The 26,889-nt window shown below is 53.2% G+C and overlaps 1 protein-coding gene across 1 annotated transcript; it reads right to left on the bottom strand.

The window, feature by feature from the left end:
- Positions 1–6,074: 6,074 nt before the first annotated feature.
- On the bottom strand, positions 6,075–18,638 carry LOC122899311 (scavenger receptor cysteine-rich domain-containing protein SCART1-like). The gene is given in 15 exon segments (XM_044236858.1): positions 6,075–6,361; positions 6,808–6,942; positions 7,482–7,529; positions 7,799–8,113; positions 8,189–8,257; positions 8,423–8,578; positions 8,581–8,718; positions 12,579–12,843; positions 12,845–12,896; positions 12,898–13,285; positions 13,417–13,722; positions 14,077–14,385; positions 15,258–15,554; positions 16,477–16,794; positions 18,572–18,638. Coding segments are annotated over 15 exon segments (3,150 nt in total).
- Positions 18,639–26,889: the final 8,251 nt, after the last annotated feature.

Below are 26,889 nucleotides of genomic sequence, written 5' to 3'. Positions count from 1 at the left end.
GATAAAGAAGATCTGTAAAGAACTCCTCAAACTCAACCCTCAAAAAACAGATAATCATGTCAAAAAATGGGCAAACGACATGAACAGACACTTCTCCAATGAAGACATACAAATGGCTAACAGACACGTGAAAAATGTTCAACATCATTAGCCATCAGGGAAATGTAAATCAAAACCACAATGAAATACCACCTCACACCGGTTAGAATGGCAAAAATCAATAAGACAGGAAAAACAAATGTTGGCAAGGATGTGGAGAAAGGGGAACCCTCTTACACTGTTGATGGGAATGCAAGTTGGTGTGGCCACTTTGGAAAACAGGGTGGAGATTCCTTAAGAAATTAAAAATAGAGCTTCCCTGTGACCCTGCAATTGCACTACTGGGTATTTACCCCAAAGATACAGATACATCTGTACCCCAAAGTTCATAGCAGCAATGGCCACAGTTGCCAAACTGGAAAGAGCCAAGACGCCCTTCAATGGACAAATGGATAGAAAAGATGTGGTCCATATATAGAATGGAGTATGATGCCTCCATCAGAAAGGACGAATACCCACCATCTGCATCAACATGGACGGGACTGGAGGAGATGATGCTGAGTAAAATAAGTCAGGCAGAGAAAGACAATTATCTTATGGTTTCACTTATATGCGAAACATAAGGAATAGAACAGAGGACCATAAGGGAAGGGAGGGAAAACTGAAGCGGGGGAAATCAGAGATGGAGACGAACCATGAGAGACTCTGGACCCCGGGAGACAAACAAGGGTCAGAGGAGATAGGGGTTGGAGGGGGGCGTAACCGGGTGTTGGGTATTAAGGAGGCACATGTGATGAGCACTGGGTGTTGTATACAAGTAATGAATCGTTGAACACTACATCAAAAACTATGATGTGCTATACCTGCTTAATCGCATTTAAATTGTTAAGAAGTTAAGCATGGGCCGCCTGGGTGGCTCAGTGGCTAAGCTGCTGCCTTCGGCCGAAGTCATGATCCCCAGGTCCTGGGATCAAGTCCTGCATTGGGCTCCTTGCTCAGCGGTGAGCCTGCTCCTCTCTCTGCCTCTGCCTCCACTCTGCCTACTTGTGCTCACGCTCTCTCTCTCTCTCTCTCTGACAAATAAATAGATAAATAAAATCTTAAAAAAAAGAAAAGCTAGGTGAAGTAGAATAGACTAGAAAGTGAGCATCTCAGGTGACCCATAAGGCAATATTGAGCCATCTGTCAGATATGTAAATGGATTTCCAAAACTGGAGTGGGGGGTGGAAACAACAAAGAAAATTGGTCAAAAATTTTTCAAAGATTTTCTACATACAGGAATCTCAACAGTCACCACAAGCAGCATGAACACACAGCAACACATCAAAACTCACCATTATGAGATGTTTGACAATCAGTGGAGAATCGTAAGAGGAATTAAAGGCGTAAAGAAGAGTCACACATGAAAGAACAAAGATAAAAAATTGCAAGCAGATTTCTCTTTGGAAAATATGTAAGCCAGAGGCGCCTTGGTGGCTCAGTCGGTTGAGCATCTGACTCTGGCTGTCAGCTCAGGTCATGATCTCGGGGTCCTGGGATCGAGTCCCGGTCCAGCTCCCTGCTCCACAGGAGGCCTGCTTCTCCCTCTGCCCTCCCCCACTTACGTTCCTTCTCTCACTGTCCCTCTCCCTGTTAAGGAAATAAAGTATTTTTTAAAAGGTAAATAAAATTCACATTTATCTAGATCGACCATGAAAACATTAGAAAAGCCTCAAGTTCCTAAACTCAGAAACAGACGTGGAGGCATTCCAACCCAACAGAACAGAAGTGAACATGGTGCGCCAGGAGCCAGCACACGACAAAACTCAGACGAAACGAGCAGATCTCCAGAAACACCAACTACCAAAATTGACCCAAAATAAACAGAAAATCTGAGCAGACTTATAAAAAATAAAGAGAATGAACGAGTAAACCAAAATCTCTGAGCCAAGAAAAGCCCAGCCCCAGACTGTCCACTTCCCTCATAAAGGAGACAACGGAACATGAGCGTCCGGACTGAGGCAGAAAGGGTGTCCGACACCACCCAGCCGCCCGGCGGTGAAAACACTTCAGCTGGAAAGGAAAGGAGCGTTTGTCAACACAACCCAGGCCGGACGTGAAAAGCCCACGGCGTGCACGGGGCTCAGCGGCGGTGGCCGGCAAGCTCCCCTTGCAGCGGGGCCGTCGGGACCCCTTTCCCATGGCTCCCAGTCAACGCCAGGATGCAAGCTCTAGTTGAACAATGAGGCAAGAAAAAAGAAAAAGGCATTCGGATGGGAAAAACAAGTAAAATATCCGTATTCACAGAGACACGATCATCTACGTAGAAAACCCTACAGAATCCTTAAAAAAAGAAACTATTAAATAAATTCAGGAAAGTTGATGGTACAAGATCAATACATAAAAATTAGCCGAACCTCTACATAGCAGCGAGGAACAACGCCACAGGAAGTGAGAGAAAATTCCCTTCACTTTGAAAGCAACACAATCTTCCTGCTTCCCATCTGAGCCCGGCATCCGGGCGGTGCCCACGCCGGTGCCCCGGCCCCCGAGGGCAGTGGGACAGCAGAGACTCGTTGCCTGCACAACGGAAGGCCTCCGTCCACACAGGCCCAGAGCCCTGGCTGAACTGGGCGCCTCCAGGCGTGGACACCGCCCAGCCACACTGCGGCTCCCGGCACACCACGTGGGCCTTGGTCCGGTCCAGGTGGGCATTGGAGACGGTGCCCCAGGTCAGGCCACAGCTCACTTCCAGACGCTGGGACGGGGGTGCCCGGCGCACCCCAGCCGGGCCTCCTCATGGCCTGGGGAGGACACTGAACTGAAACAGTCCATCTAGGGCAGGGGAGACGTGTGGCAGCCCTCCGGGCAAGGGACCGACTGCCCCACCCTCCAGCCCCACAGGGAAGAAGGACACAGGAGGACCAGGATCCCTTGGCCCAGCACAGTCCCGATGGGCCAAGGGGACCTTAGGCCAGGACTGGAAGTCTGGGGGTGGGGCGACCCGTGGACTAGGAGGACCGTCTCGTCCCTCAGCGTCTCCCAGGTCCCAGCCCCACGCACACTGTGACAGCAAAGGCTCACTTCCCACCTCCTCAGGCCACGTGGGGGCCAGGGATAGATGAACACAGCACCCTCAGCTGTGTCCTGGGGGCCTCGGGCCCCTTCCCCAGGCCGGGACTGCGTGCCTGACTGGAACGTGCGTGGCCTGGTGAGTCTTCAACCCTGGTGCCTAGTCACCGCCTGGGGGCGGGGGGGGGCATATGCGCCAGGGCCTCCCAGTGGCGTCTGCCCCGCAGCAGCCCCAGTGACCCCCAGACACGGCCTCCGGAGCGAGAGCACAGGAAGGCTGTACATGGCAAAGATGCACTCAAGGACCCTTGGTCCAGAAATTTCAAAAATGAGAGATGAAATATTCACCTTCCATCTCAATTTGGATCCTTAATTTTAATTTTCCTAAGTTTGCTCACACTTTATTTCGATGGTGTCCATGACATTAAGAAATTAAAGCATTAGCAAAAATGAACGCCCAAGGACCCTTTCCTGAGGAATCTCCACAGAGTGAGGGTCTCGGCTCTTCACCTGAACACAGACGGTTCCCTCTGCCTGCAAAGGGCTGAGACAGCTCGTCTCTCTGGGGCCCAGGTGCCGTGGTCCCCTCCGCTCGGGGACCTCTTGGAGCCCAGAGCCCTGTGGACAGCAGCACACTCACCTGGAGGGGGCATCCAACAGGCCAGGAGGAGGGGTCTCCCACCGCTGCAGCCCTCTGGGCACGGAGAGGGGGCCCCATGCCCCTGCAGGAGGTGGGCTGCAGCTGGGCAGGGAGCAGTTCCGGAAGGAAGCGCCGCCCACGTCCCAGCCACCCCGGGCCACCCTGCCACACCCACACAGCACCCGTGGCAGGTGGGGAGGCCTGGCCTGGGCTTCCCACACACCCAGGTCTGAGGCTCCTGGCGGCCCCACCCTCCCTTGCCCCGCGCAAAAGGTCAATCCAGGCTCCGGGGCGTTGTGGACAGACAGCAATCTGCTCTGAACCCTTAAAAAATGCCCGACTGTGGTCAGCCATCATGAAGGGCGCACACACCTCTCTGTGAGCACGGGGGCTTCGGAAAGCCGTCACAAGTGCAACGGAGTGGGAGAAATGCTAGAGGACACGTGCGGAGGGTTACTAGGCAGACATCGGGCACGTCTGCACGTTTCCGGGGGGAAACACGCAGGACACGGACCACGCGGCGCGGCAGCCGCACTCAGCAGCGCATCAGCGCACAGAAAAGGTCTCGTGGGTGTCGATCAGGACGCCGAGGTATTCGTTTCCGAATGTAGAACAAGTGTTTTCCAACGTCTTTCTTGGTTCTGTAAGCTTTTGCATTTGCGGTAAGAAACGCGTATTTTTTATAAACAGAATCAGATCAGTAATGGCTGCTAGCCAAAGCTTTGCCAGATGACCAGTTTTCGAGAGGGCCGCTCAGGTTTTCAGACAGTATGGAGGAGGCAAGGAGAGCCTGGAGAGGGCAGGAGGACCCCATCCGCAGAAGCCTCTGGGCAGCAGCTCCTGAGCCACAGCCTCTCCCAGCACTAAGCGGCACCCCAGCTCGGGTCTCAGGACACCAGGGACCTGCAGTTGCTTCGAGTGGGTCCCCCAATGCACTTCACTCACAAGCCGCCTAATCAGAACCCTACAAAGGGACTGAAAGGGCGGGGGCCCCTGGGAGAGAGCTCGGCACACAGCACACAGCCGGAGGGGGCACCGTCCAGCCCGGGCAGCACTAAGCACTGGGGAAGCGCGGCCCACGTAGGGGAACCTTGCACACCTCCTCTAAGTCCCGACCCTCTCTGCTCGGCTGACACCCTTACTCTGCTCTCGGCGTCTTCCGGGTCCCCTGTCCCATGCCCAGACCCCCAGAGGGACGTCCCCAGTTCCTGCCAGCTCCCTTCTCTCCCTCCTGACCCCAGGGACGCACTCCTGTGCACCCTCCCCCAACCCCCAGGCCCGGGGGTACCCAGTGTAAGGATGCAGAGGGTGTGGCCAGCGTGTGGTCAGGGAGGGTGTGGTCAGGCCGTGGTGGGGGTGTGGTCAGGGAGAATGTGGTCAGGGTGTGGTCGGCGACCTGGTTGGGGAGGGTGTGTCAGGGAGGGAAGGGGTGGGGGGGTGGGGAAGGATGGGAGGCTGTGGCCAGAGCGGGTGTGGTCACAAAGGGCTGCGTCCCTCTGTGAGTGCTGGGGACCCCGAGCGGCAGAACACCTGGGCCGGCTCCAGCGCTCTCTGCGAGACGGCGCTCCAGGAGCTGGTTCTTCCGGGCCCCGCTCCGACGATGCCCCATCGGGCGATGCATGCCCGAGACCCACGTGAGCAGGAAGCTGAGGGTGCGGATCGCGGAAAACGCGCGCCCACACGGGACCACGGTGAAGAGGGGGTAGCTGAGAACTGCACCTGGGCTGGGAGAGGTGGTCTGAGGAATGTTCCTGAGATGAATTAATGCATGAATGAGTGAGTTCAAAGGGACTTTAATGACATCTCCTTTTGAAGTGAGGACAATGAAAGCCCCCCAGGGCCTGGGCTTCCTCCCCAATCCCCCCCCACCCCATGTCACTGATGTCGCCATGGCCAGCTCACTGCCATCACGTCCCAGGGCATGCTGTGTCTTCTGTCTCAGGCCAAGCTTTGGGGCTGAGGCTACAAGGAGCCCCACCTGTGTTGAAGGAGAAAGACGCACGTTGGGCCCCTTGGCCACCCCTCCGAGCCCCCACCACTTCTGGGCCCTGGTGTGTCACTTGAAACCAGAGGCCAGACGAGGACTAGAGTGGGTGAGCCAGGGTCACACTGTATCCCCTCCCACCCTGTCTGCTCACGCCCCCTGCAGCCGAACAGGACAAGGCACTAGAGGGACCCTGGGGGCAGCCATGAAAAGAAACCCAAGGGAAACTGCAGGACCCTCTCTAAACTCCACATCCCCCACAAGAAGATTCCTGTCGAGGGAGCAGCTCTGAAGGGACATCCCAGCCTGTGGCGCAGGAGTGAGGGACATGGACACACAGGCAGACGGCTCTCAGGGTCTTTAAATGTAGGCACTGGCCAGAGCAAAGCCCCGCACATAGGAGCAGTACAGAAGGAAGAGCGCAACAGATGCCAGCATGCAGAGGTGCACACCAGTGGGGCTCAAGGGTGCCTCCTCCTCTTCCTCCTCCTCCTCAGGGCCCAGCTCCGGCTCCGCTGCATCGTCATACTCCTCCTCCAGGGCCAGGTCCTGGGACACTCTGGGTCCCTCGTCTTTCTCCCCCATGGGGACAGCTCCAATGTCCTCATAAACAGCTTCCGAGGCCAGACTCCCCAACATTCTGGAACCTGCAAAGGCCACACCAGAGCCCCCTAGAAGAGACCCTCCCTCCGTCTGAGCCCAGCCCCTGCTGGCCCTGTGGGGTCTCCCGTATAACCTGGCCTACCAAGAGCAACGTCCCCCACAAGGGGCCACACGTCTCCCTGGGTTCCCATGGCTGTTCAACCCCACCACACAGATGGTATAAGGAATCGGGACACCCCTGGGGACTTGTTTTCACACCCAGGCCACCTCTCAGAAGCAGAGCAGGGTCCACAGTTCCCTGACCCCAGAAACTCATGGGCCCAAGGGTGTCACTGAGAAGTCACCATGCAGTGGGGGTCTGGGTGAGACCAGACATGCAGAGCAGTTCCCAGGAGAGAAGGGGCCTGTGAAGGGCTAGTGTCTCGGAGTGTGCACCCCCGGCATCCCCATCCCCAGAGCACATGCTCCCCTCCCAGCCACACCCACCTACCCCTGTGGGCTCTGCCACGGTACCACTGCACCCCCAGGACCAGGGAGACGATGACCAGAAGGGTGCCGAGGACAAGGCAAAACGTCATGGGCAGGTTCCAGGTCTTGAGGGCAGGCAAAGGGGCTGAGGGGTGGCCTGTGGGGACAGTGAGAGGTGGGGTCTCCCCTGTGTGCCTGGGGTATTATGACCTTGGGTCTGGACCACCTGAACCTCTCAGGAAGGGGGAAGACACCCACAGGAGAGATGGGCCTTGTGCTCCTCTCCTAGAGATAGCCCTGAGGTCACAGGGCAAAGGTGAGGAAGGAGGGGACACAGGAGGGAGGGGGCCAGGAGCGAGAAGTACCAGGAGGGAGGGGGCCAGAAGGGAGTCAGAGTGTTCCCAGGTCAAACCCCCCAGCCGGTAAAAGACAGACCCCAGAGAAATGACTGGTCAAGGCCTGGGCTTGCCATCTCACTCCATGGCTCTCCATACAGACTGTCCCTCTTCCTCAGAGGAGGGGGTGTTCCTGGTCCTCAAGACCTTGGCCCAACCAACCTAAGGAGGGGCTGCCTGGGGCCTTGGCACCCATAGGAAACTCCAGGGCACCCCTCTGTGCAGATCCCATTGTAGGGCCCCTCTGAGTTGGGACCAGACAGGAGGGCATGAGCTGAGACTTGAGGGAGAACACACCTACCCGATGTCCATGCCAGTGCCGGTGGCAAGGCCGTGGTTCCCCTGTCCCCTGCAGGAGAAATCAGAGGGATCCGAGGGCAAAGGAGGGGAGGCAGCCACAGCCCTGGGCAGCCCAGACCCTCAGCCAAGTGTCGTCCCACTCAGCCTGAGCCCAACATGCCATGGGACAGCCACAGAGGCAGCCAGAGGAACCCAGCTCAGGTACAGCCTTAGGGCCACGTTTTGGGGGATATTCCAAGGACCTCTTCTGGCAACACCCACCGCAGCCCCCAGCAATCCCTCCCACCCTGCCTGGCCCACTGCCCCCTGCCCACTCACGGGAGCAGTGCACACCAGCATCCTCCTTGTGTCCGCAGTCTCCAAGTCCCCATGGCTCCGCAGGACAGCTCCACAGGGACGACTCGCTGCCACGGCACCCCACCTCATCCAGCCACACAGGGCCCGAGCCTGGCCCAAAAGCGGCCCCTGCAAGGGCACCCAGAGCTGGGCCACAGCCCAGCTGGCGGCACACGACCTCTGCATCTGCCAGGTCCCAGGAATCATCACACACGGTGCCCCAGGAGCCAGCATGCCAGAGCTCCACACGGCCGGAGCAGCTGTCCTTGCCCCCACGCACACGCAGCATACCCTCCTCTGGAAAAGGAAGCTGTGGTCACTGCAGGGCAGGACCAAGATGAAGGGTGGACAGGGAAATGGGCGAAAGGGTACCTGGGCAGCTGTGGGTGGATGAGCAGTTGAGGGTCTCCCCGGAATCCTGTGTCATTTTCTCTGACAATCCTATTGGATTACATAGGCACCATCCCATTGTAATTGCCCTGAAAAGCTTCAGAATGAAGTCTGTAGAACCCACAGGATGCCAGGCCCTGAGTCAGGATCAGTGGCAGCTCCTGTGGGTGAGCTCTCGGAAACCGCCCATGTCCCACCTGCACAGGTGATCCAGACCTCCTCTCCAGGGGCACAGGAGTGTGGGTGCCACGGCGCCGAGGGGCACTGCCACAGCGTGGAGTTCCTCAGCCTGCGGCACTCGATGTCATCCACCCAGGAGGTGCCCAAGCTGCTGTGGACAGGCTTGTTCTCTAGCCATCCCTGCTCCCCACAGCCCAACTGCTTGCAGATGATGGACAAGGAGATGTCCTTCAGGGCATTACTGCACACGGCGCCCCATGTCCCATTGTAGAACACATCCAGCCACCCAGCACAGCGGTGGATGCCACCTCGCAGCCTCAGAGCCACTGACCCTGGAAGAAAAGAGCAGTCAGGCCAGGGGAAATTTCCAAGGGAGGAGCCAAAACGTAGAGGGTCGCAGCACCAGGACCAATGTTGCTCACGGGCATCTAACCCTTCAGTCACACGTCCCCATGACAATCTCCCACCCCAGGGAGGCAGGGAAATGTTAACCTCAGGGGACCAGAATGAATCCCCAGCTGTAGGATCTTAGCGGGTGTCAGCTAATTGTCCAGAAATCCGTCCTTGGAAATCGTTCAAAATACAGAATAATCCAAGTGCTAAATGAGAAAAATTTAGCAGCCCATAATACTTTATCCCTCAAGGCTGTCATTCAGAGTAGAAGAAAAGATAAAAATCTTCCAGGACAAACAGAAACTAAAAGCATTTGTGATCACTAAACCAGCCCTGCAAGAAATATTAAAGGGGATCCTTTAAGCAAAGAGAGAGTCCAAAAGTAACAAAGACCAGAAAGGAACAGAGACCATATACAGAAACAGGGATGTTATAGGTAATACAATGGCCCTAAATTCATATCTTTAAATAGTTACTCCAAAGGTAAATGGACTAAATGCCCCAATCAAAAGGCACAGGGTATTGGAATGGATAAAAAAAAAAACCACGACTCATCGATATGCTATTTGGAAGAGACTCATTTTAGACCCAAAGACACCTGCAGATTGAAAGTGAGGGCATGGAGAATATTTATCGTGCTAATGGACATCAAAAAAAAAAAAAGCTGGAGTAACAATCCCAAATCAGACAAATTACATTTTCAACCAAAGACTGTAAAAAAAACATGAGGAAGGACCCTATATCATGATTTAAGGGTTTATCCAACAAGAAGATCCAATAATTATAAATATCTATGCCCCTAACATGGGAGCAGTCAATTATATAAACCAGTAAATAACAAAATTAAAGAAACACATGAGTCGTAATACAATAGTAGTAGGGGACTTTAACACCCCACTCATGGCAATGGACAGATCATCTAAGCAGAAGATCAACAAGGAAACAAGGGCTTTGAATGACACACTGGACCAGAAGGACATTACAGATACATTCAGAACATTCCATCCTAAAGCAACAGAATACACGTTCTTCTCCACTGCACATGGAACATTCTCCAGAACAGATCACATATGGGGTCACAAACCAGGTCTCAACCTGGGTGCCAAAATATTTGGATCATTCCCTGCAACTGTCCATTAAAAGGATTATTCACCACGACCAAGTGGGATTTATTCCTGAGCTGCAAGGTTGGTTCAACAACCACAAATCAATCAGTGTGATACAATACGTTAATAAAAGAAAGGACAAGAACCATAGAATCCTCTCAATAGATGCAGGAAAAGCATTTGACGAAGTACAGCATCCTTTCTTGATCAGACTCTCTGCAGTGTAGGAATAGAGGGAACATACCTCAATATCATAGAAGTCATATTTGAAAAGTCCACAGTGAATATCATCCTCAATGGGGAAAACTGAGAGCTTTTCCCCTAATGTCAGGAACTTGACAAGGATGTCCCCTCTCAACACCATTGTTCAACAGAGTACTAGCAGTCCTGGCCTCAGCGATCGGACTACAGAAAGAAGTAAAAAGCATCCAAATTGGCAAAGAAGAAGTCAAACTCTCATTCTTTGCAGATGATATGATACTTGATATGGAAATCCCAAAAGACTCCATTCCAAGACTGCTAGAAGTCATACAGGAATTCAGCAAAGTGTCAGGATATAAAATCAATGCTCAGAAATCAGCTATATACACTAACAATGAAACTGGAGAAGAAGAAACTAAGGAGTTGATCCCATTTACAATTACACCCAAAACTGTAAGATGCCCAGGAATTAATCCAACCAAAGAGGTAAAATACCTAAAAACTATAGCACACTCATGAGAGAAATTGAGGAAGACACAAGGAAATGGAAAAATATTCCATGCTTATGGATTGGAAGAACAAATATTGTTAAAACGTCTACGCTGCCCAGAGCAAGCTACACATTCAAAGCAATCCCTATCAAAATACTATCAACTTTTTTCACAGAGCTGGAACAAATAATCCTAAAATTTGTATGGAACCAGAAAAGACCCCAAATAGTCAAAGGAATGTTGAAAAAAAAAAAAAAACCAAAGCTGGAGACATGACAATTCCAGACTTCAAGCTCTATTACAAAGCTGTCATCATCAAGACAGCATGGTACTGGCACAAAAACAGACACATAGATCAATAGAACAGAACAGAGAGCCCAGGAATGGACCCTCAACTCTATGGTCAACTAATCTTCGACAAAGCAGGAAAGAATGTCCATTGGAAAAAAGACAGCCTCTTCAACAAATGGTGTTGGGAAAACTGGACAGCCACGTGCAGAAAAATGAAACTGGACAATTTTCTTATGCCATACACAAAAAATAGACTCAAAAATAAGACTCAAAAGGGACAAAAGTCCCAAATGTGAGATAATAATGCATCAAAATCCTAGAGCAGAACACAGGCAGCAACCTCTGTGACCTCAGCCATAGCAACTTCTCACTAGACACATCTCTAAAGGCAACAGAAACAAAGACAAAAGTGAACTGTTGAGACTTTATCAAGATAAACAGCTTCTACATGGCAAAGGACAAAACCAAAAGACAACCAACGGAACGCTAGAAAGGATTTGCAAGTGACATATCAGATAGTATGAAAGATCTATAAAGAACTTATCATGGGGCGCCTGGGTGGCTCAGTGGGTTAAAGCCTCTGCCTTCGGCTCAGGTCATGATCTCAGGATCCTGGGATCGAGCCCCGCATGGGGCTCTCTGCTCAGTGGGGAGCCTCCTCCTCCCTCTCTCTCTCTGCCTGCCTGTCTGCCTGCTTGTGATCTCTCTGTGTCAAATAAATAATTTTTTAAAAAGAACTTATCAAACTCAACACCCAAAGAACAAATAATTCAGTCAAGAAATGGGCAAAGGACATGAACAGACATTTCTCCAAAGAAGACATCCAAATGGCCAACAGACACATGAAAAAAATGTTCCACATCACTCGCCATCAGGGAAATACAAATCAAAACCACAATGAGATACCACCTTATGCCAGTGAGAATGGACAAAATTGACAAGTCAGGAAATAACACATATTGGATACAGAGAAAGGGGAGCCTCTCGCACTGTGGTGCGGCCACTCTGGAAAACAGCAGGGAGGCTGCTCAAGGCGTTAAGAATAGAGCTGCCCTATGGCTCAGCAATCACACTGCTAGAGATTTACCCCAAACATACAAATGTCGTGATCTGAAGGGACAGCCGCACCCCAATGTTCATAGCAGCAATGTCCACAATGGCCAAACTATGGAAGGAGCCTAGATGTCCACCAACAGATAAAGAACATGTGGTTCATATATACAATGAAGTATTACTCAGCCACCAAAAAGAATGAAATCTTGCCGTTTGCAACAACATGGATGGAACTAGCGGGTATTTTGCTACGGAAAGTCCATCAGAGAAAAACAATAATGACGTGATCTCACTGGCATGTGGCATTTAGGAAACAAAACAGATGAACACAGGGGAAGAGAGGAAAAATAAAACAAGGCAAAATCAGAGAGAGGGACAAACCATGAGAGACCGCGAGCAGCATCAGAGCAGACCCGCCCTGGGGTTCCCTGTCCCGCCCTGTCCCCCACCCCCTTCCCGCGCCCCTCCGGCAGCAGGGTGAGGAGCGCACGCAGCATCGCCGCGCCTGAGCGCACCCGCGGGGGCGGGGTGGAGCTCCAGCCGGGAAGAGGGTGAGCGGAATCCGAGGACGGCCAGTGTGCGCCGTGTCATGCACTCGGACAGCGCGGCCATTTGGTACCCACCGCCCCAGGAAGACACTCGACGAACAGGACCGACCTGAGCAGACGACGCCGGCGTCCTCCTTGTGCCCGCAGTCCTGCTGGCCCCAGCCCCGCGACGGGCACTGCCACAGCGCAGACTCACGGCCGCTGCAGCCCAGCTGCTCCAGCCAGATGCGCCCGGAGCCCGCACCGAAGGCCGCAGCCCCCAGGGCGCGGAGGGCTTGGCCGCAGCCCAGCTGCCGGCAGACCACGTGGGCGTCCCGCAGGTCCCAGCCATCGTCACACACGGTGCCCCACACGCCTCCGTGCAGCACCTCCACGCGCCCCGCACAGCGGTGGGGCCCCGCGGCCAGCCGCACCCGCCGGCTCCCTGCAGGGACACGCGTGGAGTCAGGGCGGCCGGCCCGCGGGCAGATGGGCGGGAGGCCCCGGGCACTCACTCACCCGAGCACACTACGCCCGCGTCCCGCGCGGCCCCCGCGGGTACCAGCGGGGATGCAGACACGTTGCACTGGGTCAGGCGGGTCTCGGTGCCCTGACAGCGCGCGTGGCTCAGCCCCACGGGGACGGCCCCGCGCCGGGGCGCAGGTGCATCGTAGGCCCGGTCAGCCAGTCCGCACCCCAGCTGCCTGCACACCACGTGGGCGCCACGCAGGTCCCACGCGTCGTCCAGGACGCGGCCCCACACCCCGTCCAGGGAGACCTCCACGCGGCCATCGCAGCGGCTCTGTCCGTCCCTCAGCCGCAGGGCGTGGAGGAGACCTGGGGAGGACGCCCGGACAGGGGGTCAGGGGGAGGGACTCTCCGCCTGTGAAGGGGAGGGGACCACCACCTCCCGGCAGAACCCCGCCCACTCCCAGCCTCCCTGGGCCGCCCGGCTCTCGCACACCCACCTGAGCAGACCACGGCAGCCGCGTTCCCCAGGGCACAGGCCCCGCTCCCAAGGGTGCCTACTGCACAATTCCACAAATAGGGTTCTGTCCCCACACAGTGAAACACATCAGGCCAGATGGGAGCGTCCCCGCCCCCAAAGTGGCCTCCTGGGGGTGTGGCCTCGGCGCTGCCACAGTTGAGTTGGTGGCAGAGGACAGTGGTGTCTGCTAAGTCCCAGTGGGCCGCGCAGATGGGGGCCCAGGCCCGCTGCACCTGGAGCTCCACGCGCCCCTCACAGCTGCTGCTGCCGTTAACCAGCCGGAACTCTGAGGAGGGGAGTGGGTGTCAGCATCCCCCTCCCCCACAGACCTGATTCTGTCCTTTGCACCCAGTGCGGTGGCCACAGCCATGCCCTTGCCTGCCTCACTAGCTCCCTCCCCTCCTCAGCCTCAGCAGCCAGATCATGCCTCTAGGCAGATGTGCTGGCAGACTATGGTGTGCAACTGGGGGCAGGGGGTGGGGGCACAACCATCTCCTCCCCTTCCTTCAACCCAGAGGCGACACTTTCTCAACCGGAACACGCACACCCTCCTGGCCAGAGGCATCTCCGTGAGCCTAGCTTAGAGCCCCAAGAGGGAGTCACCGAGGGCGGCCGGCAGGGAAGGCCCTCCTAGTCTCACCTGAGCACCTGAGCCCGGCATCCTGGCCGTGCCCACACCGGTGCCCCGGCCCCCGAGGGCAGTGGAACAGCAGAGACTCGTTGCCTGCACAACGGAAGGCCTCCGTCCACACAGGCCCAGAGCCCTGACCGAAGTGGGCGCCCCCGGGCGTGGACACGGCCGAGCCACACTGCAGCTCCCGGCACACCACGTGGGCCGTGGCCTGGTCCAGGTCGTCATCACAGACGGTGCCCCAGGTCAGGCCACGCCTCACTTCCAGACGCCCGGCACAGGGGTGCTCACCGCCCTCCAGCCGGGCTTCCGTGTGCCCTGGGGGGGGGGACACAAACTCTGTTAGGGGTCACGCTCTCAGGCGAACCGCTCAGCCACCTCCCCGGACTGTAACAGGCTCCAGCCAGGGCCGAGCACCTGGGCCCAAGCAGTAGGTCCGCAAGCCCGGGCCAGGAACGGAGAGCCAGGGGCCCAGACACCCTCTACCTAGAGCAGAGCAGGGGTCACTGCTCACTTCCTGAGACCAGAGGACAGAGTCACCTCCTCCAGGGGCTCACAGGTGTCACACAGCCTCTGCCTGCCCAGGGCAGGGGCCTCAAGGCTCTGTACAGTCTTGGAGGCCCGGTCAAGGCACCTCTCCTGCCACAGGTCACTGCCTTCTTGGGGGCACCCAGGACAGGGGCCCATCCATCTCACTTCAGCCTTTCCTCATTCCCAGAACCGAGGCAGCATCTCTGAGGGCCGCTTCACGTGCCCGTCTGAGGCAGGACTGGAGGGGACAGCCACCAGCCAGCCTGCCCACCCACACGACGCTCAACTCCACCAGCTCAAATGCTGCAGGACAGCCAGGCCCCCCGCCGGCCTGGGGGCTCTGAGCCAGGACACCTCTGCAAGGAGAACACACGGGGCCCTCGGGGAGGCCCCCGTGGGCCATCCAAGAGCATTTCCCGCGCCCTCACCTCCAGGCCTCTGTTCCAAACAGCTCCCAGCCAGAGAACGCCAGATGGTCCCGGCACAGGGCTCTCCTCTCTGCCTGCCCAGGCCGCCCCGACCTGATCCCTCTGAGACGGCAAGGGGCCCAGTGGCAGAAGGAGATGGGGCGATCGGGCGGGGAGGGCTGAGACCCTTCCCAGCAGCAACTGCCCCAGGGCCCTGCGCTGGGGACTCGGGTGGTGCATGCGGGGCCTCACCAGTACAGACCACATCCGCGTCCTGCTGGAAGTCACAGCCGCTGCGCAGATTGTTGTTAAGCCTGCAGTTCCGGATGGTGGGCTCGGTGCCCCTGCACGTCATGTACTTCCCGACGACACCCACATCTCGGCGCGGCGCCTGAAGCACAGGCCCACAGCCCAGCTCCCGGCAGAACACAGTGGCCTCCTCCTCGTGCAGGCCGCAGAGGCGATCCACCCCGTTGACGTTCCTGATCTCGGGGAGCCCAGAGCAGGGGCTGCGGCCCTTCACCAGCCGGATCTCCCGAAAGGTGCCATCTGAGAACCACAGGCCCATGGGGCTGAAGGTGGGGACCCTGCTGGCCGCTTGGCCGCTCGGAGCCTGTGGCCTGCCTCGACGACCAGACTCCATTTGGGCGCGGCATTCCCTACTCTGGGCCTGGGTTCCAGCCCGAGCCCAGCCCTGCTCCTTCCAGGGACTCAGTGTTGGGCTGCATGGGGCCCTCTCTGAGAGCAGGCGGTCCCAAAGGCCCCCCTACCCAGCAGGCCCCCCGGCTCAGCAGGGCCTGGGCCTGTCACTGTCTCGAAAATCTTGCTGTTTTCACTTTACGCTGGGTGGGTCAGCCTCACAGATGGGATGCTACAGAGGGACCTCACAGGTTCTCGGCCACCTAAGTGCCCAGAGACAGCAGAAGACCCTCAAGCGAGACCTCCAAGGGAAAGCATTTGCCCCCTCCTCATTTTGGAAATCATGTTTCGGCCTAAAGTGTCTAGAAGACAGGGTGGTCCTCGAGCCCCCGCCCGCCCGTGTGTTCCCTGCTCCTCCCACACCACTGCCCTGCTCCTTTGTTCCCTGCCTCCTGGGGGAGAGGAAAACCTCCTGCAGCAGGGTCTGGTCTGATTTACGCACCACTGCCCGCCCCCCGCATCTAGAATAGTGCCCTGCAAATAAGCATCTGTTGGAAGAAAAGCAAAGGACCCTAACGGACGGAATAAAGGACTCACGAGAGATGGAGATCGGAAGGCTTTACAGGTGAGGGCGGTTCTCACGCCCAGTGAGGAGCCCCAGCCAGAGACCCCAGACCCCCTCCTCCCCCTCCTCAGAGCCCCTCCTTCCCCTCCCCAGAGTCACCCTCCCCCCTCCCCCAAGCCCTCTCTCCTCCCCCCTCCCCCAGACCCTCCTTCCCCCCCTTCCCCTGACCCCTTCTCCCCCTCCCCAAGCCCCCTCCAGCAGACTTACTTGCACACAGAGCCACCACCACCCACTCATGAGGGCACTCGCTCTGCGTCCAAGCCCCAAGGCTGCACTCCCAGAAGGAGGGCTCATCACCCCGGCAGGACACGTTGTGAAGCCACGGCCGCACCATCTCCCCGGGCAACGGGACGTACTTGGGTGCACCCACGGCATGGCCACAGCCCAGCTGCCTGCAGACCACGGATGCCTCTGCCAACGTCCACTCCTGGTTGCACACGTGTCCCCACTGCTCCCTGTGGCGGACCAGCACCACTCCGTCGCAGGGACTGTGTCTGTACGCCAGCCTCAGGTCGCGTGGTCCGCCTGCAGAAGGACAGGCCAGCCTCAGAGGGGCCGAACCCGTCTTTGTGGGCTGGGGGGAGGGAGCAGGGGGGTCTGAAGACGACTGTGTTTGCCTGGAGCCACTTCCAAGGTCTTCCTCTGAGGCCTCAGCGCAGTCAGGTCCCTCAAGGCCCCCAGGAGACGCAGTCCCAAAAGGTGACGGGGTGGGGTCACACCGAGACCCTCCCACTGCCCCAGGCAGCCTTGTGTCCTCCCTTCCACAGCCCCCTCCAGTCACGTTCTCTGCTTCCCTCCCGAGCCCTCTGGGGCCCCCCCAGGCAAGAAAGGCCCCCTGTCCTCCACCGTCCTTCCCACCACCCCCCACACCTCCCAGTCATCACCCCCACCCCACCAGAGGGCCTGAGGCCCACCGCACGCACCGCACCACTCTCCCCTCCCTGCTCACCCCTACCCCCCCCCCACCTGGCCACATGCCCTCCCAGTTCTGCCCGCCAGGCAGGCCTCCTCCTCGGGTATCAGGCCTTGGCAGCCCTCTGGACCAGGACCAAATGGACCACCCTACCAGGACCAGGACACATTTCCAGAAGAACGCCCCGTCTAGGCCTCTGCACCCCGGGTTTTCCTGCACAGGCCCTCGCCGTCACAGCCCTTGATCCCCCATTCTCATGACCCCCTCCTGGGCTGGTGTGGGAGAAACACAACAGCAGCCACGGAGCAGTCTGTGTCCCAGCCTGGGCCACCCCAGACCACATCCAGGGCCCATCCTGGCCTCACAGAGGGAGGAGGCAGAGGGCAGACTCCCGCACACAGAGCCAGAGGAAGGCATGTCCCCCTCACCACCCGTCTCACCGACCCTGGAGGGTCTTCATTCAGCGCCGGTACAACCCCAGAGCCTCCGCATCCCCTTCCAAACTGTGCAACGTGTGTCTGCGTCTTTAACACAAAACGAGGTCCCCTCCAGCTTTCCCACGCCACTGCCGCCCGATGGCATCACTGGCCCCAGATCCCTGCCACCATCACCTGCGGCACGTTCACTGGCCAGCTCCGAGGCCACCTGGGCTGGGCCCGGGGACAGCCTGCCCAATGAAATGTCCTTCCGTCAGTTTCCAGGGCCCCGGCCACCCTCTCCTGTCTCCCTGCACAACTCACACGCGTGCACACACGTGCGCTCACTCACACCGTCTGACACCAGCACGATGCTCACCCGGTCAGAGCCCCGTGCCAGTGTATGCAGCTCCTCTTACCACCAACGTCTCCGAGCCGGCCCGTCTGCAGAAGCCCCTCTACAGCTTCCTACACATGATCCTGCCTCCTGGTTTCTGGACCCACTGGACCCACACCGCTGTGACCCCCACCTTGCTATTGCGACTCCCTAGAACTGGGCCTCTTTCGTGTCCCAGCACCAGCTGAATGGTCACCCTCATGGCCCAGTCCAGCTAGCTCTCCCTCCCTCAGCCCCAGGGGAAACGGATGGAGCAGCCGCTCTGCAAGACCCTCAGCACCTCCCGTCCATGGGGTCACGGGGACCCTAGCCCTGTCCCCTCATTCCACCTGGGCTCTGGCCCAGCCCTGCACCCCGGGTTCACCATGGAGTTAGATCTCCTCAGTCTTTGTGAGAACAACGTCTCCAGGGACACAAATTTTGGAGTCCACATGCCCACTGGCCCCAGGGTGACCCATCCCCCTTGGGGCTAAGCAAGCGCCCCACAGACAGCCGGTCACAGCAAGACCAGGGTCTCGGGCTCCGCAGAGCGATGGTTTCCAGAAACTTCCACGGATGAGGGGAGGAGAAACTTACCAATGGGGACTGCCCTGAGAGTGAGGAGAAGGGTCCCCAGTCCCAAGGCCCAGAGAACTGTCTTCATGGCCCTGTGACCCCCCAGAGCTCAGCCTGCTCCTGCCGCTCCACAGGCACAATGCAGAGATTATAGTCCAGAGTCAGACATACTGAAGTAGGAGCCACCCATAGCCTCCAGGAACCAATGGGGAGAGTTAGGGCCTTTCTCTCTGTCTCTGAGCAGGGCAACCAATGACCTTGGTAGCCCTGAGCGTTGCCAGATCTAAGCGAGGGGCCCAGGCTGTGGGTTTCCTCCCACAGTGCTAACTGCTGACAGGGTAGCTTTACTGAGACCTCACAGTCAGACAGGTCTGATCTGCCCACAGCCACAGCGACAGCATAGCCCTGTGTGTCTTGCCCTCCACCCCAGGCCCAGTGGCCTTGGCTCCCCGACACAGTTACACAGTAACACCAGATTTCTGGAGACTAGCAGGGACTGAGTGGAAGACCCACAGCACCAGAAGAATGAGACAGGCCAGGATAGCCTTGCAAGGCCCCCAGAAGCTGAACTGTCATTGGACCTACAGCCACAAAAGGACAGAACATATCCTCTGAACTTAAACAGGATGACAACCTGCTGACAAGGAAGGGTCTCCTAACATCGCAGTCCAGAGTACAAGTGAAAATCACCGATCATCTGAAAAACCAGGAGAAAAACATTCTGATGATAAAATACAATGAACCGGTACAGGTCTCAGAACTATCTGCCGAGGCTTTAAAGTAGCCGTCACAGAAGATGCTTCCATGATAAACTGCAAACTCCTTTGAAACAAATGGAAAAAAAAAAAAAACAGGAAATCTCAAGAAAGAAATAGAAGTTATAAAAATGAACTGCTGGTGAGGACGTGGAAACACTGGACATTCGTAGGACTGGGAAACGCTGCAGCCACTTTGGAAAACAGTCTGGCAGCTGTTCATAATGTCAGCCCAGCAGTCCCACTCTTAGGCACTCGTCGAAGAGAAATCAAGTCCTGTCCACACAAAAACCTGTATATAAACGTTCATAGCAGCATTACTCATAATAAGCAAAAAACGGAAGCAAGCAAATGTACATCAGTTGATGAATGCATAAACCAGATTTGGTCTGTCCACAGCATAGGACAGGAGTCAGCCATCATAAGGAGGGAAGATCTGACGCTGGCAACAATGGAATGAATCTTGGAAACATCAGGCCAAGTGAGAGTTGTCAGACCGGAAGACCACATGTATGACTCCACTTACATAAAATGTCCCAACCAGGCAAATCCGCGGCCAGAGAAAGTGAACTAGCGGTTGCCGGGGGCCGGAAGGAGGATAAAGTTGGAAACCACCGCTACTAGGTGTGGGTTTCCTTTGGAGGAGATGGAAATGTTCTGAAATCAGCCAGCGGTGATGGTGGCATAATTCTGAGTCTACGAAAAACTACTGATTATAGACTTTTAAAGGATACATTTGTGATATATAAATTATAGGCTCAATAAAGCTATTATCCTTTTAAAGAACCAAATAAAAATTATAGAACTAAAAATACAACAGCTGAAGTTTTTTTAAACTCACTAAATGGGGACGCCTGGGTGGCTCAGTCAGTGAAGTGTCTGCCTTCGACTCAGCTCATGATCCCAGGGTCCTGGGATCAAGTCCCACACTGGGCTCCCTGCTCAGCGGGAAGTCTGCTTCCCCCTCTCCCACTGCCTGCTGCTCCCCCTACTCCTGTGCACGTGTGCTCTCTCTCAAATAAATAAATAAATAAATAAATAAAACTTACTTATTTTTAAAAACCACTAAATGGACTCAAGAGTAGAATGGAAATGCCAGAGGACAGCATCAGTCAAATTGAAGACAAATAAATAGTATTGACTTAATGTAAACAACAGAGAGAAAATAGACAAAAAATTAATACAACCTCAGAGACCTCTGGGACAATAACGAAAGAACTAACATTTTATTATTGGAGATCTAGGAAGGAGAGGAAGGAAAAGAATGGGAAGAAACAATGGCTGAAAACTTCCCAAGACATAGATGTACAGATTCAGGAAGCTGAGAAAATTCCAAGCAGGATTAATCCAAAGAAATTCACACCAAACCACATCATAAGTAAAATTTTGAAAACTAAGAAATAAAAGAATCCTAAAAGGAGCCAAAGAAAAATAACACATTATCTCTAAAGGAAATCCAATTTGAGTAATAGCAAATTTCTTATCTGCAATGGAGACCAGTAGGTAGCCAAACACCCATTTTAGGGCTGAAAGAGCATGTGTCAAGCCTGCATTCTATGTCTGTGAAACTATCCTGCAGAAATTAGGGGGAAATAAAGACATCCTCAAATGAAGGAAAACAAGAGAACTTCATGCTAGAATACATACTGTTACTTAATGGTTAAATAAAACCCCCCAATCTGAAAGCAAACAATTACAAAAAGATGGGACTTTCAGAAAGGAAAGAACAACAAAATGGGTAAAAGTAGAAGTGACCATAATATACTACCGTTCACTTTGCGAGTTTCTTTAATCACATTTTATGTTATAACGCTACCTGAAGTAGAGTCAGTGAAAATGGAGGAAATACCCAAACAGTTCTGTTTAAAGCAGGAGGGGGAAAAAAAGAAAAAAAAACCCTGAATGTAAGTAAGGTTTCAATATTTCACTTGAAGTGTTAAAATGGTAACACCAGGGACGCCTGGGTGGCTCAGTGGGTTAAAGCCTCTGCCTTCAGCTCAGGTCATGATCCCAGGGTCCTAGGATCGAGTCCTACGTTGGGCTCTCTGCTCAGCGGGGAACTTGCTTCCCCCTCTCTCTCTGCCTGCCTCTCTACGTACTTGTGATCTCTCTCTGTCTGTCAAATAAATAAATAAAATCCTTAAAAAAAATGGTAACACCAGAGGCTGTTATAAGTTATGTAGAATATCATATGTAAATTACATGTAAGTTAACCAATGAGAAAATTACACAAAACTCAAAAATATTATAAATATATCAAAATAGAAATCTGAAAAATGTTCATATGAGTCATAGGGAGAGAAGGGAAAGGAACAGGCACCTGAGAAATAGGGGAACAAAGAGGAAATAAAAAGTAAATGACAGATATGAGCCCTAAGACATTAGTAATAATTTAAATGCAAATGTTCTAAATACACAGAAGACAGATGTTGGCCAAGTAAATTTTTTAAAATGATCCAAATATGTGCTTTTTTAAGAAAAAATATTTTATGTGAACATTAATCCAAAAAGGCAGGAGTAGCTGTATTGATATCAGAGAAAAATTTCAGATAAAAGAAAATTATAGGAAGAATGGAGAACTTATGTAATAATAAAAAGGGTGAATCCACCAAAAAGATAGGACAATCCTAAATGTGTATGTGCCAAACTACAGAACTTCAAAATATACGAAGAAAAATGGATAAAGCTGAAAAAAGAAATAGACAAGTCCGCAATTCTAGTTGGAGACTTCAAGATGTCACTCACAGCAACTGACAAACTACTGGAGATAAGATCAGCGAGATGTGGAAGACCGGAACCCACCAACCAATTGATCTACTGCACATCTGCGGAACCACCCCCACACGAAAGAACACACACTTGTTTCACACACATGGGACATTCACTGAAAGCTGTATCTTGGGTCATAAAACAAACCTTAGAATTTAAATCATACAGAATATATTTTCTGACCATAATAGATTCAAATGAGAACTCAATAACACAGAAAGACAACAGAAAAATCTGCAAACACTTGAAAATAAAACATACTTCTAAATAAACCATGGGTCAATGATGAAGTCTCAAGGGATATTTTTAAAATACAAAGAAGCAAATGAAAACGAAAACGGTATATCAACATTGTGAGCCGCAGCTCAAGTAATGCTGAGGGATGTTTACAGTGTTTCCATTCAAGTGAAAGGGAAGATCTCCATCCGTACGATAAAGTGCTACCTCAAAAATCTATGGAGAAAAAAGCCAAATAAAACCAAAGTATGCGTAAGGAAAGAAATAATAAAGACAAAAGCAGAAATCAATGAAATTAAAAACAGGAAAAATTTTTTGGAATACTGCATCAAAAACTAATGATTTCATGGTGACTAACATAACACAATAAAAAATAAAAGTAAAAAAATAAAAAATTAACGAAACAAAAAGCTGGTTTTTGAAGAATAAAATAAAATTAATAAACCTCTAGCAAGATTAACAAGAATCAAAAGTGACCCAAATCAATACCAAGAATGGGAAAAGTGATGGACCAACAGACCCAACAGGCATTAGAAGGGCAAGAGGGAAATACTGTGGGCAACTTTAAGTTCATAACTTCAACAACTTCGAAGAGATGGACCATTCCCTGAAAACCACAAACTACTAAAACTCAGCCAGATGAAACAGGTAACAGAAACTATGAAGAAACTAAGTTTTTGTCATTAAAATGCTTCTGAATCCAGAGCTCTCAGTACTGGAATTGACATTTACATACCAGCAAGGGCAGGAGGCTGGAAGGACCACACGGTGGTTAAAGATTTTTTTTTTTTAATTTATTTATTTGACAGAGAGAGATCACAAGTAGGCAGAGAGGCAGGCAGAGAGAGAGAGGAGGAAGCAGGCTCCCTGCCGAGCAGAGAGCCCGATGTGGGACTCGATCCCAGGACCCTGAGATCATGACCTGAGCCGAAGGCAGCGGCGAATTAGAGGTGGAGATGTCGTTAAGACCTTGTGCTCAACTTGATATGGGTACAGACGTCTCCGTACAGAAATACTGTAAAGGTGTGTGTGCATTTCTGTACAGATGCGCACACGTTTGTACATACACACATGTTTTTCTTTGTTCTGCCAACTGAGAGAGCCTGGAAGCAGGGGTGTCCCCGTAGCAATGAGCATACCCAAGTGCCCAGAACTTGGCATCTAACATCATCCTCAGTAAAAGGAAACAGGACACCTGGGAGAAGCAGCTGGTTCTAAGACTGGAGCAGGAAAAAGTAAGGTGGCCCAGAGCATCTTCTAATGTCAGAAAATAAAGAAGTGATCAAAAAAAAAAAAAAAAAAAAAAAACAATAACAGGCAAGCCTGGGTGGTTCAGTGGGTTAAGCCGCTGCCTTCAGCTCAGGTCATGATCTCAGGGTTCTGGGACTGAGCCCCGCATTGGGCTCTCTGCTCAGCAGGGAGCCTGCTTCTCTTCCTCTCTCTCTGCCTGCCTCTGCCTACTTGTGATCTCTCTCTCTCAGATAAATAAAATCTTTTAAAAAAACAAATAACAGAAAATTGAAACAGTGGTGATGAGGTACAGCAAACGTGCACAGAGGCTGACTGAAGACTTCCCAAAGACCAAAGCTGGGACAGTTGGAGCAATGACCAGTCAGTCAATACCGGATTATGACCCAAAGGGTAAAATACACACCCATGAGTCATACTGACATTAAAAAAACGACGGAATACGTAAAGGGGGAGAAGAGACACCGTCCCCACGCAGAAGAATTTCAATTTGTGTAGATACTCTGCTTTCAAGGAAGGAGCACCTAACTTCCCACTCTTAAATGTGGGCCTGTCTAACGTCCTCCTCCAAAGAGTGAAATACAGAAGGGGAGAAAAGGAACAGTTCTTCAATGGAAAAAACCTGACCACACAATTCAGCCATGTGAAAAAAGTCAACGTCAACAGCCATGCACCATTTTAATATGTGCACTCTGGGTCATGTGGGACAAAAATGGCACTTCACCTTTGCGATCTGCCTCCAAAAACACCTATAACCACGATCTAATGGGGAGAAGATCAGAGAAATTCCAGTAAAAGGCATCTTACAACATACCTGAGCAGTACTCTTCAAAACTGTCAAGGTCACCAAAACCAAGAACGTATGAGAAACCATCACAGCCAAGAGGAGCCTCAGGAGACAACTGCTACCACGGGTAACCCTAGACGGGACCTAAGAGAGGAAAAGGACACTAGGTAAAAGCGAAGGAAATCTGAACAAACTGCGCACTTTTGTTTATAATAACGTGTCGATGTCGGTTCATTAACTGTAGCAAATATAACACACTAATGTAAGAGGTATATAATGTAAATGGGGTGTCCGTGCTAGCTTCTCTGTTTTTGTGCAAATCTAAAATTGTTCTTAAAAATAAAGTCTAAAAATTCCTAAGGAAGAAATCTCTAGGCCTACATGGTTCCACCAGAGAATTTTACCAAACGTTTAAAAACGAATACACCAACTCCACACAATCTCTTCTAAAAACAAGATGGAACCCTTTCCGACTCGTTTTATAACCCAACCTGGAAGTGCAACCAAAGACAGCACTGAAAATGAAAACCACAGACCTATATTTCTAATGAATTTAGATGCAAAATCCTCAATAAAACTCCACCAAACGTAACCCAGTATATAGAAAGAATAATTCACTCTAAGTGGAGTTATTCCGGCACGCAAGACTGATTCAATATCGAAAATCAATCGCAGCAACAGGCGAAGAGGACAAATCTCATGATCATATCGAGTGTGGGGAAGGTGCTTCGGACAAGATTCACACCCACTCAGGATAGACAAAAAACTCTCAGGTAACTAGGAACAGAGGGGAATTTTCTCAAATAAAGAGCATCTACCAAAAATTCTCAGCAATTAAATCACCCTTAACCCTGAGAGACTGAACGTCCTTCCTTAGGATCAGGAACTCCACGTGGTGACGCCCTTTCTCTCTCAGCACAGCCCGGGAAGTTCCAGCCAGAGCAACAGGGCAAGAGAAGAAACTGGAGGCATACAAGTTGGAAAGGAAGAAATAAAAATATCTCTATTTACAGATGGCATAATTATGTAGAAATTCCCAAGTCTACAAAAATAAAACTCGTCGTAGTAGTAAGTGGGTTCAGTAGGCTCAGAGGGCAGGAGATCAAATACAAAAACCAGGGGCATTTCTACACACCAACAATGAGCAGGGGGAATCTCAAGAAAAAATGCAATACAATTTAAAATTTCTACAAAGAAATGAACTCAACGTAACCCTTGTATCTGTACAAGTGCTAATTCAAGAAGAGTCATGGGCCTAAATGTCAAATGTAGAACTACAAAACTTCTAGAAAGAATGGATTAAATCTTTGGGACTTACGATGAGGCAAAGCATTCTTAATTTGACACCAAAAGCAAAATTGTACAAAAAATTAAATTGGACTTTGTAAAAATTTAAAATCTTGGCTCTGTGAAAGAATTGTGAAAATATACACTGGGGGGAAATATTTGCAAATCCCATATTCAACCCTAGACTTGCATTCAAAGTATTAAAAAAAAAAAAAACTCCCAAAAACTCCACATGAAAAAGTACTCAACTCGAAAATGGGCAGAGTCATCTCGCCGCAGAGACGCACAGCTGCGCCACGTCAGGACGCGGCCGTTGTCCCCGCGTTGGCCGTGTGAGTGTGAACGAGAAACGCGGTGGGACACCCCGAAGAACCCAGGGAGGCTTTTTAAAAAATGACTGAGACGCCGCGAAACGAAGTCCCAGACTCGTCGCTGGTGGCATGTAGGCACCACAGCCACGGCCCCACGCGGCCTTTCCGACCCTGGCGCTCCAGCTGCCGCGCGCCTCGGTGGCTGCGCTGCGGGGCCCTGACCCCGGAGCGCGCGTCGCTTCCCCACGGAGACGGCTCGCGGCGGCCGGGCGCTGGGATTCCGAGCGCATCCCGGCCCACCGGCGCGCTGTGGTCCGCGCGGGACCGTCCCCAGCAGCGAGGAAGGAGTCACTGGTCCACACAGAGCCGCCTGGAGGACCGGACCTCGGGGGTGACGCGGGGTGGAAAAGCGATCCACGGACACGCACCGCGGCCCACGGATAGGCTCTTCTCAATCCACCGGGACGGAGAACAGGTCAGTGGGCTCGCCAAGGGGGCGGGGGTGCCTGGAAGCGGCCGCTCGGGGGTGGGCGTGACTGCAGGGCCCCCGCCTGGACGGACGCACAACCGAGAGCGCGGCCCGCGGGATCCGCGACAGCTCGGGGCGTGACCCGCGCGCGGACTTCCCGCGTGCACCGTCGGGGCCTCCCCACGCGCACCGGGACAGGCTCCGGGCTAGTCCTTCGCTGGACGCGTACGTCCCCTTCTGGCCGCAAGGACCTAGGGCGGGCGGCGCGCCGTGCGGTCGGAGCTCGGAAGGACCAGCTTCGCGACGTGGCTCTCGGACTCGGGGCTTCGGTGCCGCCCACACTCTCCCCGCACACATTTCAGGAAACGCCAACTAACAGGCAGTGGCAGGTGGCGGCCGCCTGGAGCGGAGGAAACTCCGGGGATGGAGACGCGCGTTCCGCTCGCTGGGGCTCACGGGCGCGCGTGACACCAGCC

This window comes from Neovison vison, chromosome 2 (assembly GCF_020171115.1).
Source record: "Neovison vison isolate M4711 chromosome 2, ASM_NN_V1, whole genome shotgun sequence".
Lineage (NCBI taxonomy): Eukaryota > Metazoa > Chordata > Mammalia > Carnivora > Mustelidae > Neogale > Neogale vison.
The sequence above is the reverse complement of the archived record's forward strand: the minus strand, read 5'-3'. Positions and strand labels throughout refer to the sequence as shown.